Consider the following 12,167-nt stretch of genomic DNA (forward strand, 5'->3'; position numbering starts at 1 on the left):
TTCTTATCCTTGTCTCGCAATTTGTCCCCTCTTTACTTCACTTTATACTTGACATTGCACCACAGAGAACAAAAGTGTGAACCGGTGTCTGCTAGTTTTGACTGCAAAGATAAGAGCACACTTGGATACATGTGGTGGGGGCAAGGGTGGGGGGAAGGGGGGGGGGTGGGGTGCTATGTCTAGCAGAGGCGGGCACGCTCAACTGCAATCAGCGGGAAGGCGGCCAAGCTTCCCTGCCTGAGCTCTCAGCGCCCCTACTGGCTGCACGCTGTGCCAATCAAAGGAAGAGGAGAGGAGAGGAGTGAGGAAGGGAGGGGAGGGGAGGACGGCGGGGACGGGGCGCGAGAGGGGAGGAGTCAGAGCCTCGCGCTGATGTCACAGTCACATGGATTCTGGTGTGGTCATGCTCCAAGGCTGAGAGGCAGAGAGCTGTGCTGGCCAGCTGCTGCTGAAACAGCAGTGCGCGGGGTGATAGTTCTTCTCTTATGGACCCGAAGCTTAATGATGTATTTTGTGATTTCAGCTATGAAAGGTAAGAAGGAGCACATAATTGACAAGAAATAAATAACAATGCATGCTTGTGCGGGCAGCCTGAGTAACAAGTCGGCAAGTACAGCCTCGCTATTCATAGGCTGCCAACTCTTTGCATTTCGTTTGCAAGGCATGAGAGTGACAGAGAGAGAGAGCGAAGGGAAGCGCATGCGAGGAAATGCAGCTTTTGAAAATGTGGACTTTTTGCATGATTTTTTTCTTTTTTGGGTGGTGCAGATCTTTACATTTTAAAAACTGGATGTGTTTAAAAGTCAGTGTTTTCTCATGCTGCAGAAGTTGCACATGACCGTTTCTCATTTAGGACTTTTTGGATGATTTTATGGGGTGAGGTTGTTGGACGTGGCTCGCAGGCAGGCGACTGCCAGACGATGGGATGATGGAAGTGTATGTGTGTTTGTATGTGCATGTGCAATAATGATGTGTGTATGAGAGTGCTCCACTGACCCATTTTTCGGGGTGGGGGTGGGGGGATAGTCGGGTTTACATGTGTGGCCATGAGACCCTGACTGGGTCCTCCCCGTCTGCGTGATGATGATCTAGGATGCCAAATCCCAACTCTTCCACCCCCCTCCATTATACAGACAAAAATGCGCACACACACACACACAGGCAGACAGTGAAAGTGTAGTCATACATAGAGTGCAGCACGCACTTCTCTCATGCATGGTTTCACACACATACACACACACACACTGTACATGAGCATGCGCTTCACACATTTGAATCCACTCTGATTCTTCAGTGCAGACAAATGTTAGGACTCGTTTGCAGACATGCTCGCGTGCACACGCCATGCAAATGGCTCGAATAACAAGTCATGAGGGACGAGAGCTGTCATTTTGCATTAAATGCAAAACAAAACCAGCCAAACAATAATGCCGTGTGGCGTTCACTGCTTGTTTTGTGTGCTTTTCCACCTGCCAAATTTACATTTTGGCTTCTGGCACATCGTATGAAATTGTATTCATAAAAAAAACGGTATAGTCCATAGACTTGTGTATGAATGATTGACAGCATGTTTGTAGTCGTGTGTTTTCATTGTGATTGCATAGCATGGGATTAATTCAGAAGTCTTAATTGTTGACCACAGTATCATCTATATTCAGTTTAAAGTTAAGGGGCGTCTCACATTTGTATAATTTGCACTAAGTAGGTCCGACGCAAATAAAATGTTGGTTACTTACTATTTAAATGCATTTATTTTAGCTTTATATCATACCATTCCTTTTTGAGTTAGTAAATGCCAAAGGTTATCTTTAGGGATGGGCGAGTATCGGTATCAGGCCGATACCAGGCCTTATTTCAAGGTATTGGTACTCGCAACGGCATCAGACGCCCTCTTGTGGCCGTTTTACGATCAGGAATTAGAAATTAGAAGAGTATAAAATTGCCATTAAAGTCATGTAATTTTATGGGAAAATCTTATTTTGGGATATGTCTTTTTTTTTATATATATATTTTTTTAAGGGAAATGTTTATGGATCAAAATAGTGGTGTCGGTATAGCTAATACTGATATTGCGCAAAAAAAAAAGTGGCATCTAACGTCCCTACTTTATATAGTACGTATTTAACGATCACAATCGCTATTGTAATGACAGGTGCCGTTTACAGTTTCTTTGTTACACTTTTCTGCTATTTTGACTATTTGACTATGTCCATAGTCAACTACAAGAGCGGCACAATACGATAAGAGACACTTTTGTGCAGCCCTGAACCCTCCCGGGCCCTTCTCCGTCTCTACACTGCCTCCCTTTTCCCCACCACTGTCTCTCAAGTACCTAATTACCTGTAATGGAAACATCCCTCTCATTACCCCATGCAAATGAGGCAGCCTACTCAGCACAATTAAAATGAAAAAGCCAGTTACATCATTAAAGAAAGTTCTTTGATGTGCTTATTGACAGAAAAGTATTTGAGAACCGAAAAAGTCCGACCCTTCATTAGAACACTGAGGGCTTTTTTTTTTTTTTTTTTCAACGAGGTCTGAGCGCGTGCAGACTGCGCATAAATATGCGATTTAGTGTGAGTGTGTACTAGACTGTAAAAAATGTTGGGGGGTCTTCAGGGTAGGTAAGGCCAAATGTCTCGTGATAGGCGCTTTGAGGTCATGTTATCGCGGCTGTAAATATTTGCTGTTGATTTGCTCCTCATTGTCTCTCTCCATTAGCGGCCCATTGCAAAGCTGCAGGGCCCTCACACATTAAAGCAGAGGTTAACAAGATTGGCCATTATCCACTTAAAGCCTCAGGAAATAGCGAGCCCAAGGAAAAATGGCCACAGATTAAGGTGAAGGCAAATATAACACAGGTTACCTGAACGGATTTAAAATAAAGAAAGAGGGGAGCTAATTTAGGGAAGTGCATCCTCTGTAAGTACATTTAAAATCTAAATGCATAAAAAAACATTTTGATCTTAATTCCCCTGGTCTCCGAGGATTTAATTTCCACAGAAGACCAACAAAAAATCAGCCTGACAGACAGAGCAGAGCGTGCGCGCCTTGGTCGTTTCTTTTCGCCTCTCAAGTGCAATGGCGTCCCCACGGGTTATTAACGTGTGCGAGGTGGGCCAGTTGGTGGCATGCACGGGATGCACACGCCTCTCTGCTTTCCTGGCTGTTTAATGAGATATTGACTGCCCGTTGTGGGCATGGATTTTTCATTTGGCTCTATGATGGAATAGAGTAAGGATATCAATCCTCATGAAAAAAAAAAATAATTATATATATATATATATATATATATATATATATATATAATTTAAATAAATAATAATAATAATATATATATATATATATATTATTATTTATTTAACATTTTTTGTGGTACGGTTCACCTGGTGGCTCTGTCAGTCGTCATGTCTCGTCATTCATCACACCTTGTGGTGCTGACAGATCGGTCCAATCACAGGCCAGGTTAGGTGATGCTCACCAATCAAACAAGCATGGAAGAAGAAGGCAGCATCAGATAAGCATCGGGCTATGTGAGATTATTATTTTTTCTTCATGAGTTACAAATGTTGTGTTCATTTTCACATCTTTTTTTTTTTTTTTTTTTTTACCCGAGCTATATATCCACTATATATCCATCTTACTGTATATCCTTTCCCTTCTCCTTTTATAGCTACGTCCTCCTTGTCATGTAGCATTTAACTGCTGACACGCTACTTCCTCTGTCAGCACTGCTTAGATCATCATTTACCACAGCAATGGCATTAAAGATAATGTTTACTCTTCTCCTTTTTGAGGCAGGTCCTTCTTTTGACTAAGGTGTTGCCAAAAAAAGAACAGAACAAAAATAGGGGGGTGGGGGGGGGAGACAAAGGACAGTTGTAATTGGATGCTAGCTGTACACATCTTTTTAGATATCATGGTTAGGTTGCGGAAAGGAAATTTCTGTTATCCCGAAATCATAAACGCTATGTTCAGATGTGAGGTAATAAAAAAAGTTTACAGGTTCCAATGCAATTTGTCACTTCTGTTTACCACTATGCATATTATTAGCGTTGGGGAAGATTAATAACAGGGCTAAATTGTTTTTTTTTCCGTATTTGCACCTGTTTGGCCTCATAAAGCATTCAGCTTAGAAGTTGTTGTTATCGCAAAGTTGTTTTCCCCCCCTTTTTTTTTTTATTCTGCGTTTGTATCGTGTTTCCCCTCCGTGGGGCCTCTGGAGGGCCGTCTGTCCATACGTGTTTTTGAAGTTGCATCAAAGCGGAAATGGGGAGAAAAAGCATTATTGATTTTGCGTTTTGTCTGACTCAAACACAAGAGGATGTTTAAAAACACGCAAGGCGTTTAGGTGTTGAGTGTGTGTGGAGCCGGAGGGAGATGGGAACGGGGGGGGTGCGGGAGAAACTGCAAAAGGTGGAAGGTGAGTAGGAACTCCAGACTACATTAATGGTTGCGTCCCGAGAGTCAGCGGCTCGATCCTCTGACTCCGATCATTCACCAGCTTCTACTCGGTAAAGTCTCATACCGCGGGAGAGAAAGCGGCGATGCTTGATGAGATGTGTGAGTCCACAGATAGTTGGCCCGCTTCTCTTTGAAACTCCGAGCTGCTTTCTTGTAATTGTAATCAGATCTCGTGCCGGCAGCGCCTAAGAAGAGGCGCATTGTGAATGTCTTTTATCGCCTCGGTCTCCTCACGTGTCCACACCGGCAGAGGTGTGGTGAGCCCCACAGCATGTTTAGCCACATTGCACAACATGCACAACTACCTGTATTGCAATTATAGAAAATCCCCAAATATCGGATTGACCGGTATACAAAATTTTCTTTCATGTGAAAAACAGAATATATGGAAGAAGGAAAGCAAGTGGCCTTAATAATACCGTTCCAAGGTGAATGAATTCTTGATTACTGTCAACACACTGCACTGTACCGCGTCGTTTATTTTCTTAGTTTAATTAATTGGAAAATTATACGCTTGCAGATATGGTAAGCGAGATGCGCTGTTTACGTAGCCTGATCGGGGATCAGAACTGGACCGTGGTGACCTCAAAACACACCAAAATGAGTTATTAGATATGTTCCGAGCAGGACTGTTGTCTGAGCTCGTTTGCATTTCGACTTTGGGCTGTGTAAAAATTGTATGGCAGTTTGACTCATTTGCGGTAAGCTGCATTTGTGGCACCGTTTGGCATCCCCGTCAGTGGCACATGAAACCTATCCTCAACTATTCATTTGAAAAACAAACTATTTTAAGTTTTTGTGGTCTTTCTGAAAATGCTCAGAGATTCCACAAGATGGCACCAAAGCCTTGTCTGATAGGAAAGTAGTACAGTGAAACCTCGGAGTTTGAACGTCTCGGAACTCGTACGAATCGGACTTCAACCCAAAAATCTGAGTAAAAAAAAAATGCCTCGGAGTTTGAACTCATTTTCGGAGTTCAAACACCCAAGCAAAGCAAGCTAAGACGAACGTACCTTGAAAACGGGTAAACGAGTGGAGCCAAGTAATGCCGAATGCTCACGTTGCGGTAGTTGAGACGATGCACTGCTCATTTCCAGTCAGATCGTGAATACCCCCGGGGGTGCTCCGTACTCGCGATTTTGATGTTTCCACGACAATTTTCTTCGCCATGGCCCCAAAGAAAGACAACAGTGCCAGTGGCAGCAAAGAAAAACATACAGCGCTACGAACCAAAGTGGAATTAGGAAGGAGATTATCGCGCAGTTGTAACTACCGTGACTAGAAGGACCCCCCTTAGCTGTTCAACAACGTGCCTGACGTTAAACAACGCACGCAAGGACCGCTTAGTAGTCTAACAATATGCCCAATGCAAAATACACAAACTAAGCAATGAACTAAAACAAGCATTAGCATAGCATTTATCATCCACTGATGCCATCACACCACAACAGGTAAGGTCAAGTATTTTTATTGTTTGAATACTGTACTGTAAAAGTAAAAACATAAATAGAAATTAAAATAGGAATTTTCAGTTTTTGGAGCTTGGGAACGGATTGATTGCATTTACATTATTTCCTATGGGAAAAAATATTTCGGAGGTTGAACAATTCAGACTTAAAACACTTCGCAGAAACGAATTATGTTCAAACTCCGAGGTACAACTGTAATTGGTGTTAAGGAAGTATGTTGAAGTGATACTCCACCCCTCCAACATTTTTGTGGACGATTAAGTTTAGTCTGGGTTGTTGGAAGAAGAAGTTAGTCTGTTTTGGGATCTTAGGTTGTGTTTTATAGTTTAAAATTTTATGAAACTAACAATTTTTGGGGAGAGGAGCCAGTTATCTGTGTTGTTTCTGCTATTCACAAATAGCAGAATTTTACTGAATCTATTTGTTTTGTTGCCTAACGTCACCTCTTGGGGGGGAAAAAAACGTGACTGTCCAAGAGCTGGTTGACTCAGCGGCAACGTGGTCAAGCTCTTGTCCTTGAAGCGCTCAAGAAAAGACTGCCCATGGTGACGCCACTGTCAGAAGTGCAGCGCTAGAATGCTGTAGAGTCGGGGCGAGATGAGGGGTCAGAGGTCACGACATACAAAGTCACTCTCCCCTCCGCTCCGTGGAGACGGACTGCGACATCGAGGGACCCTGGCAGGGAGGAAAGGATGAAAAATGAGAGGTGCATGGAATTGTGATGAGCTGAGGGCGCGGGGCGGAGCTACAGGAAAGGTCGTCGCTACATACGCTCTGACACTTTATTACAAAAGGGAGAGAGGTTCGAGGGCCGTTTGAGTATAAATCCCAGAAAAAAAAACACGAGGATTGCTTCTTGTATTACAGTATCTGATTCGAGATGAACCAATTAGGAATTCTCCTGAGCAGCAGGGGGCGCTGTTCTAACAGAGGCAATCGACCAAAACTTGAAATCTGTGACCCTTTGCACAGATTCACTTAATAGCATATTTGCAACTCCCAAAGGAGCGCATATGTGCTCGCTAAAAAGTTGAAGCTCATTCTCCAGGTTAACGTCGAAAAAGCACTCGCCGTCCCAAACAAAGACACATTAAAAGAAACACTGTCATCATGAATAACAAAGGAAAATAGCCTTGCCGGAACAGTCTGTTCAAGATTGATTTTTATGCTCATGCATACATTTGAAATGGAAGAAATGCTGCTTCAGTGCTAATTACCAAGATGAAAGGAGAAGCAATGTGCAAGGCAATGAACTTTGTTTAAAGGCGCTGCACATGGCTGTTTCGGGGACATGGCATTTTAATGAAATCCAGCCCTGTTTACTAACTTCACGAGTGTGCGAAAATGATACTTTGAAACAATTTTCTCAGAATTAATGTCGGGGAGAATTGTGGGCGACAGACATCATTCACCAAGTCCCGACATGAAGCCTTTTTGTCAGAACTGGAACAAGCTCTTTACATTTATGGTATAATACAGTCAAATGAAAAGATGATTTCATATTTAGTATCTTTATTCTGTAGTCTTTAAACCTTTAATAAAAAAAAATGACTTCTGCGTAGGATGTTACAGTAGTTCTTTTGTGTGTAAAAAACTACTAATAAACTAAACTAAACTAATAAACTGTTGACCAACCGTTTTGGACTACTTCACTTTTTTAGCGGGCTAATCATTGCCATATTGCATCTATTGTTTTACTGGCTAACACCGGAGCTAGCACGACAAAACCAGAGAACTTCTTTACTTCTACACCACGTATCCATCCGGTAGTGTTTAATCGTGTCGGTACATACATACAAGTATCATAATACTTAAAATTGTGGCATAAATCAAACACCATGTTGTAGCTTCTGCTTATATAGCACACACAATGCCACCATTTCTAACAAACATTTTATGGACTGTATTTTCTTTTGATATTGATCACTTGTCTTTCCCGATGCATATTGATACTGAAAAATCAGCCAGCCAGAGCCAAAGTTTGATCTCGGGACTTTTTGATGTTAGGCAGATATGCTAACCAGTTGGCTAGCATAGCACATTCTTTCACCTTTTTGATTAGGTTTTGCTAACATACAATTGGAAACTCTATGGGCATACGAGAAAACAATTAGCATTATGTGGTGGTTTATTACCCTTAAAGGGGACAATTAATTATGTTCTATGCAGCCCCACTGGTCTAAATATGATATTATGGTTAGGTTATGGTTAATATTGCGTTATGTGGAAAATGAGTTAAGCAGCAAAATGTAGCCGTTTTTATCCATCTCAAGGGGCGGCCATCTTGCCACTTGCTGTCACGTGAAAATGACATCACAGTTGCTCAGGTCTCAGGTAACACCCAATCAAAGCTCAGCTTCTGAAAACGGGTGAGTTGTGATTGGTCATTGCTTGAGCAACTTTGATGTCATCTTCAGTCGACAGCAAGTGGCAAAATGGAGAAGAAAAGAGGAAAAAAAGAGAAAATGGCTGCCCCCTGAGATAGATAAAAATGGCTGGATTTTGCTTCATAACTATTATTCCTCAAATGTAATATTAATCGGAATGTCATGTTTAGATTAGTGAGGTCCCATATAACATATTATTGTCAAGAAATGTTCACGTTTCTACTTTAAGCAACATTACTCACAGGCGCATACATCGGAACGAGCAGAGCAAATGAAGGACGTGTGAAAAAAAACTATCAATAGCTCACAATTAGATATTTGTGAATGAGGCCATAAATGAATTTGAGACCGTGTGTGAGTTTTCCAGCAGGAGGGCAAAAGGGGTTAACTTGTCTGTAGAGAGCTCCTTGACCTATCTGAGCTGAGCTCTCCCCACCCCCTCCCCGCAATGTGGAATATCTGATTGCTGATTATGAGTTTATTCCCCATCGCGCTGAGCCTTGTGCGCGTCAGGATCCGCCCCTCCCCGGCTGAACTGATTAAGGAGCTGGAGATGGTGCTCCAAGCTCTCAGCGATTGCTCAAAGACTCCAAAAGGCTGGTAATCTGGAGTGCAGCTGGCAATCACCCACCACTGTCTCCTATGGGGGGGGGGAGATGGGTCCTTGTGTTGTTTTTTGTTTTCAAGTGGAGATTTTTTTTTTTTTTTGGGCTTATTGTTGTCTTTGCTCCCCCTGGGCTTTCTTGTTTCTAGAATAAGAGCTTTCTTAGTGCTGAGCGCAGGTCCTCGTCAAGCAAGCCACTCAGCTCAGCCCGGTCCGGCCTAGACAACAAGCGTGTCAGCAAAGAGAGTCTCGGGATGCGCTTATGATCGCTCTCTAAGAGGAGCCTAATTTGGGCAAAGAGGAGCTTGATGTTAAAAAAAAAAAAAGCTTAGCTCATTTTCAAAGCTCCCCGAATCCAACACACGGGACAAAAGCATCAGTTAAATTGAAGGAAATGGCTGCACAGTTGCTGGAAAAATGTATCCTTATGTAAACTTTTAAGGGCTTATGTGCTGTTAAATGGATTTATGTCAACGGGGAACACATTTCCCAGCAAAAGACGGGTACGCCTGCTTTATTTGCTCGCAGGGATCTGTCGCTCGGTTACAAATCAGCAGCTGTCATCTCAAAGTTTTGTTTTGTCAATAGTTGGAGGGGAGAGGAAGACAGCCGTATTCCGACGGCACTGATGGCTGTTTTAATGCATTTAATGCGTGTCTTGGGGGCAGCAAAGGAGAGTGTGCCCAAACAGAGCAGTCTCAATTACTATCAATCCTGCACAGGCTTGTGCTTAATGGGCATCCCACTATCACACACAAATGCACTGCAAAGGGCTGAATGTTTGCACACAGAAAGTTCTACAATGGGCTTTCTTATGCTAATGCTAGTGTCCTTGTGACAGTACATTTGAGTTCTTACACAAACTTTGCTGCATAATATTTTATTTTGAGACACTTTGTTTTGGCTGGCTTCTGATCATCTCCATAACGATGAACGTAAATCAGACATTGAGCAACAGTAGAGGGTTCAATGGAAAAATTGATGGGACTGAGAATTTGCAGTAAACATTTTTGACGGGCAAATATGTTGTAACCAATTTGCAAATACGTTTACGTACATATTTGCAAGTATCTTTGTACATATTGGCATGTACGTTCGAACATACTTGCAAATACGTTTTAACATACTTGCACAAACATATTTGCAAGTAGGTTTGAACGTTCTCGTAGGCTAAACGCTAAAAAGTGTTGACTGAGTTCGAAAAAGTTGCTTAACATTTTTTTTGTTTGTCTTTTTTGTTTTTTTGAGCTCAGTATTGTTCATTCGATCTGACATCATCATTGCTCTCCTTTTTAAAAAAAAAAAAAATTAATAAAAAAAAAAATGGTTTAACATTTTTTTTGTTAGCATTTGGTCTATACGTTAGAAACTTAAATAAGCATTTTCTACTCATTTTTATTGTTTATTATTATGTCTGGAGTGAATGATTTTCTTTCTACATTTTTCCCATGCACATTAAGTGGAAAAAAAATGCTTCTATTTTTTTTTTAAACATTTAGCCTACAAGTACATTGAAACTTATTTGTTAATATGAATATGAACGTACTTCCAAATAAACTCATTAGCCAGTCAAAAATGTGTTGGTAGTTCCACGCTGGCATAGTCAGGAGACCATGGTGACAATTAACTCATTCACTGAAGCAACCCCCTTCGCTCCCGGCTGTTTTCCTAGATTTTGACTGATTTTGCAAGGCCCACAGAACATTGTGTTCTATTGCTATAAAAAAAAAAACATGGAACCTACCAAAATAAACATTAGAGTCCCTTCTTTCATCAGGAAAAATATATATATATATTTGTATCTGTTTCTGTTTTGCAGTAATTGGCATTAGAATATTGCTAAGTTTCATTATTATTCACAAATCTGTTGAAAACAATGGTGAAAAGAGCTTGTTGCAACATGGCCCTGGTTGATCTCTTACACTCTGCTGAGACTTGCTGGACGTTTTTTGTAATAACTACCATTGCTTTAAGGGACCTCTTCAGGTCAGACACTGCATCAAAGCCTTCTGTATGCTCTAGAAAAAAACAACAACAAAAATATGTTTTTGGGACAATGGCAATATTTAAAATAGATCGTTTTTATACGTTTATGGGAGCAAATGTGTTAATAATTTTTTGTTGTTGTTCACAGGTCTCAGTTTTATCAAATTGTGTTTGTTCATAACAGTACTTGGCAGGTATTTTCCAAATCCAGTTTTGATTAAGTCATACATTCTTTGGAATCGAAAATGTAAGTTTTGTTTTAGCTGATCTTACTATTGGAACCTGGTAAATACTGTACAATGTCAGACAAATCTACAACAAATACATTTTCAATTTTTTAGTGTTAAGGCAAAATTTGAGCACCAGTGTCAACAATCTGCTTGGTTTTTATTTTCTAATTTTACATGTTTTTCTACAACAAAGTGCTTTCTTTATTTTCCCTCACAGAGCCTCATGACTGAATTATTTAGCCTCGCCGCAAAAGATGCCAGGGTGAAAATGTTTCAAGGCATGCTTTCTCCCCAAATGAAAATGATCAAGTGCCTAATGAATACCTTGCCCATTTCGGCGGAGGATTACATTCATCTTTTTTCTTTTTTTCTTTTTGATCTTTTGACACATGTTTACATCGCCCGCTCTGCTTTGATCACAGCATGCATTTTTTCCTTTCTCTTGATGTGGGATTATTCTAATTTATACATAAGGGATTTTTTTTTTTTCTGCACAGGCTTCAACTTGAGTAAACACGATATACATAGTAGACAAATATATTTATTTACACAGCCTCATTAATGAGCCCTGAGGTAATTAACCAGAGGTCTCTGAGTAGGTGGAGATGGACACTGTTTAAATAATGAATTCTTCTTTTTTCTTTTTTCATACCAGGTGTGAGGGGAAAATGGTCTGATCAATTCCCCCTTCAATTGTAGCGCTTTGAAGACCTGCTGTGTCTTCTGAGAGCACATCATTTATACCCTCAAAAGGCCACAGAGCTTGTGTATATGGTTGTAGTACATACTGTAGCTGCCTGGATCACCCTTAATTGCCAGCAACTCCTTCTAAAAATAGAAATCCCTATAACCTCAGTTCAACCCAAACAAGAGCAAGTGCTTTGTTGCACAAGCTTTCTGGCCTATGTGATGGTGAAAAAAGTTAGCATAATCATAATTATTGTTTCTTTTATTCAACTATATAATCTCAAAACGTATGCTTCTGCCGTTGCGTGCAATTTATGCCGCCGTGTTTGAATCCAGCTGA

The 12,167-nt window shown here is 41.0% G+C and overlaps 1 protein-coding gene across 2 annotated transcripts in view; it reads left to right on the forward strand.

Moving 5' to 3' along the window:
• Nucleotides 1-12,167, forward strand: part of roraa (RAR-related orphan receptor A, paralog a) — a 266,868-nt gene that overhangs the window by 194,257 nt on the left and 60,444 nt on the right. The window contains exon 1 of one of the 2 annotated variants that reach the window (XM_077567869.1): nt 401-532. The exons of the other annotated variant lie outside the window; for it this stretch is intronic. Coding sequence (XP_077423995.1) covers nt 502-532 — 31 coding nt within the window. The 5' untranslated portion in view covers nt 401-501. Of the gene's footprint in view, nt 1-400; nt 533-12,167 lie in introns of those variants that run through there. 2 annotated transcript variants of the gene reach the window in all.

The sequence above is a fragment of the Vanacampus margaritifer genome, chromosome 6, assembly GCF_051991255.1.
Source record: "Vanacampus margaritifer isolate UIUO_Vmar chromosome 6, RoL_Vmar_1.0, whole genome shotgun sequence".
Taxonomy (NCBI): Eukaryota; Metazoa; Chordata; class Actinopteri; order Syngnathiformes; family Syngnathidae; genus Vanacampus; species Vanacampus margaritifer.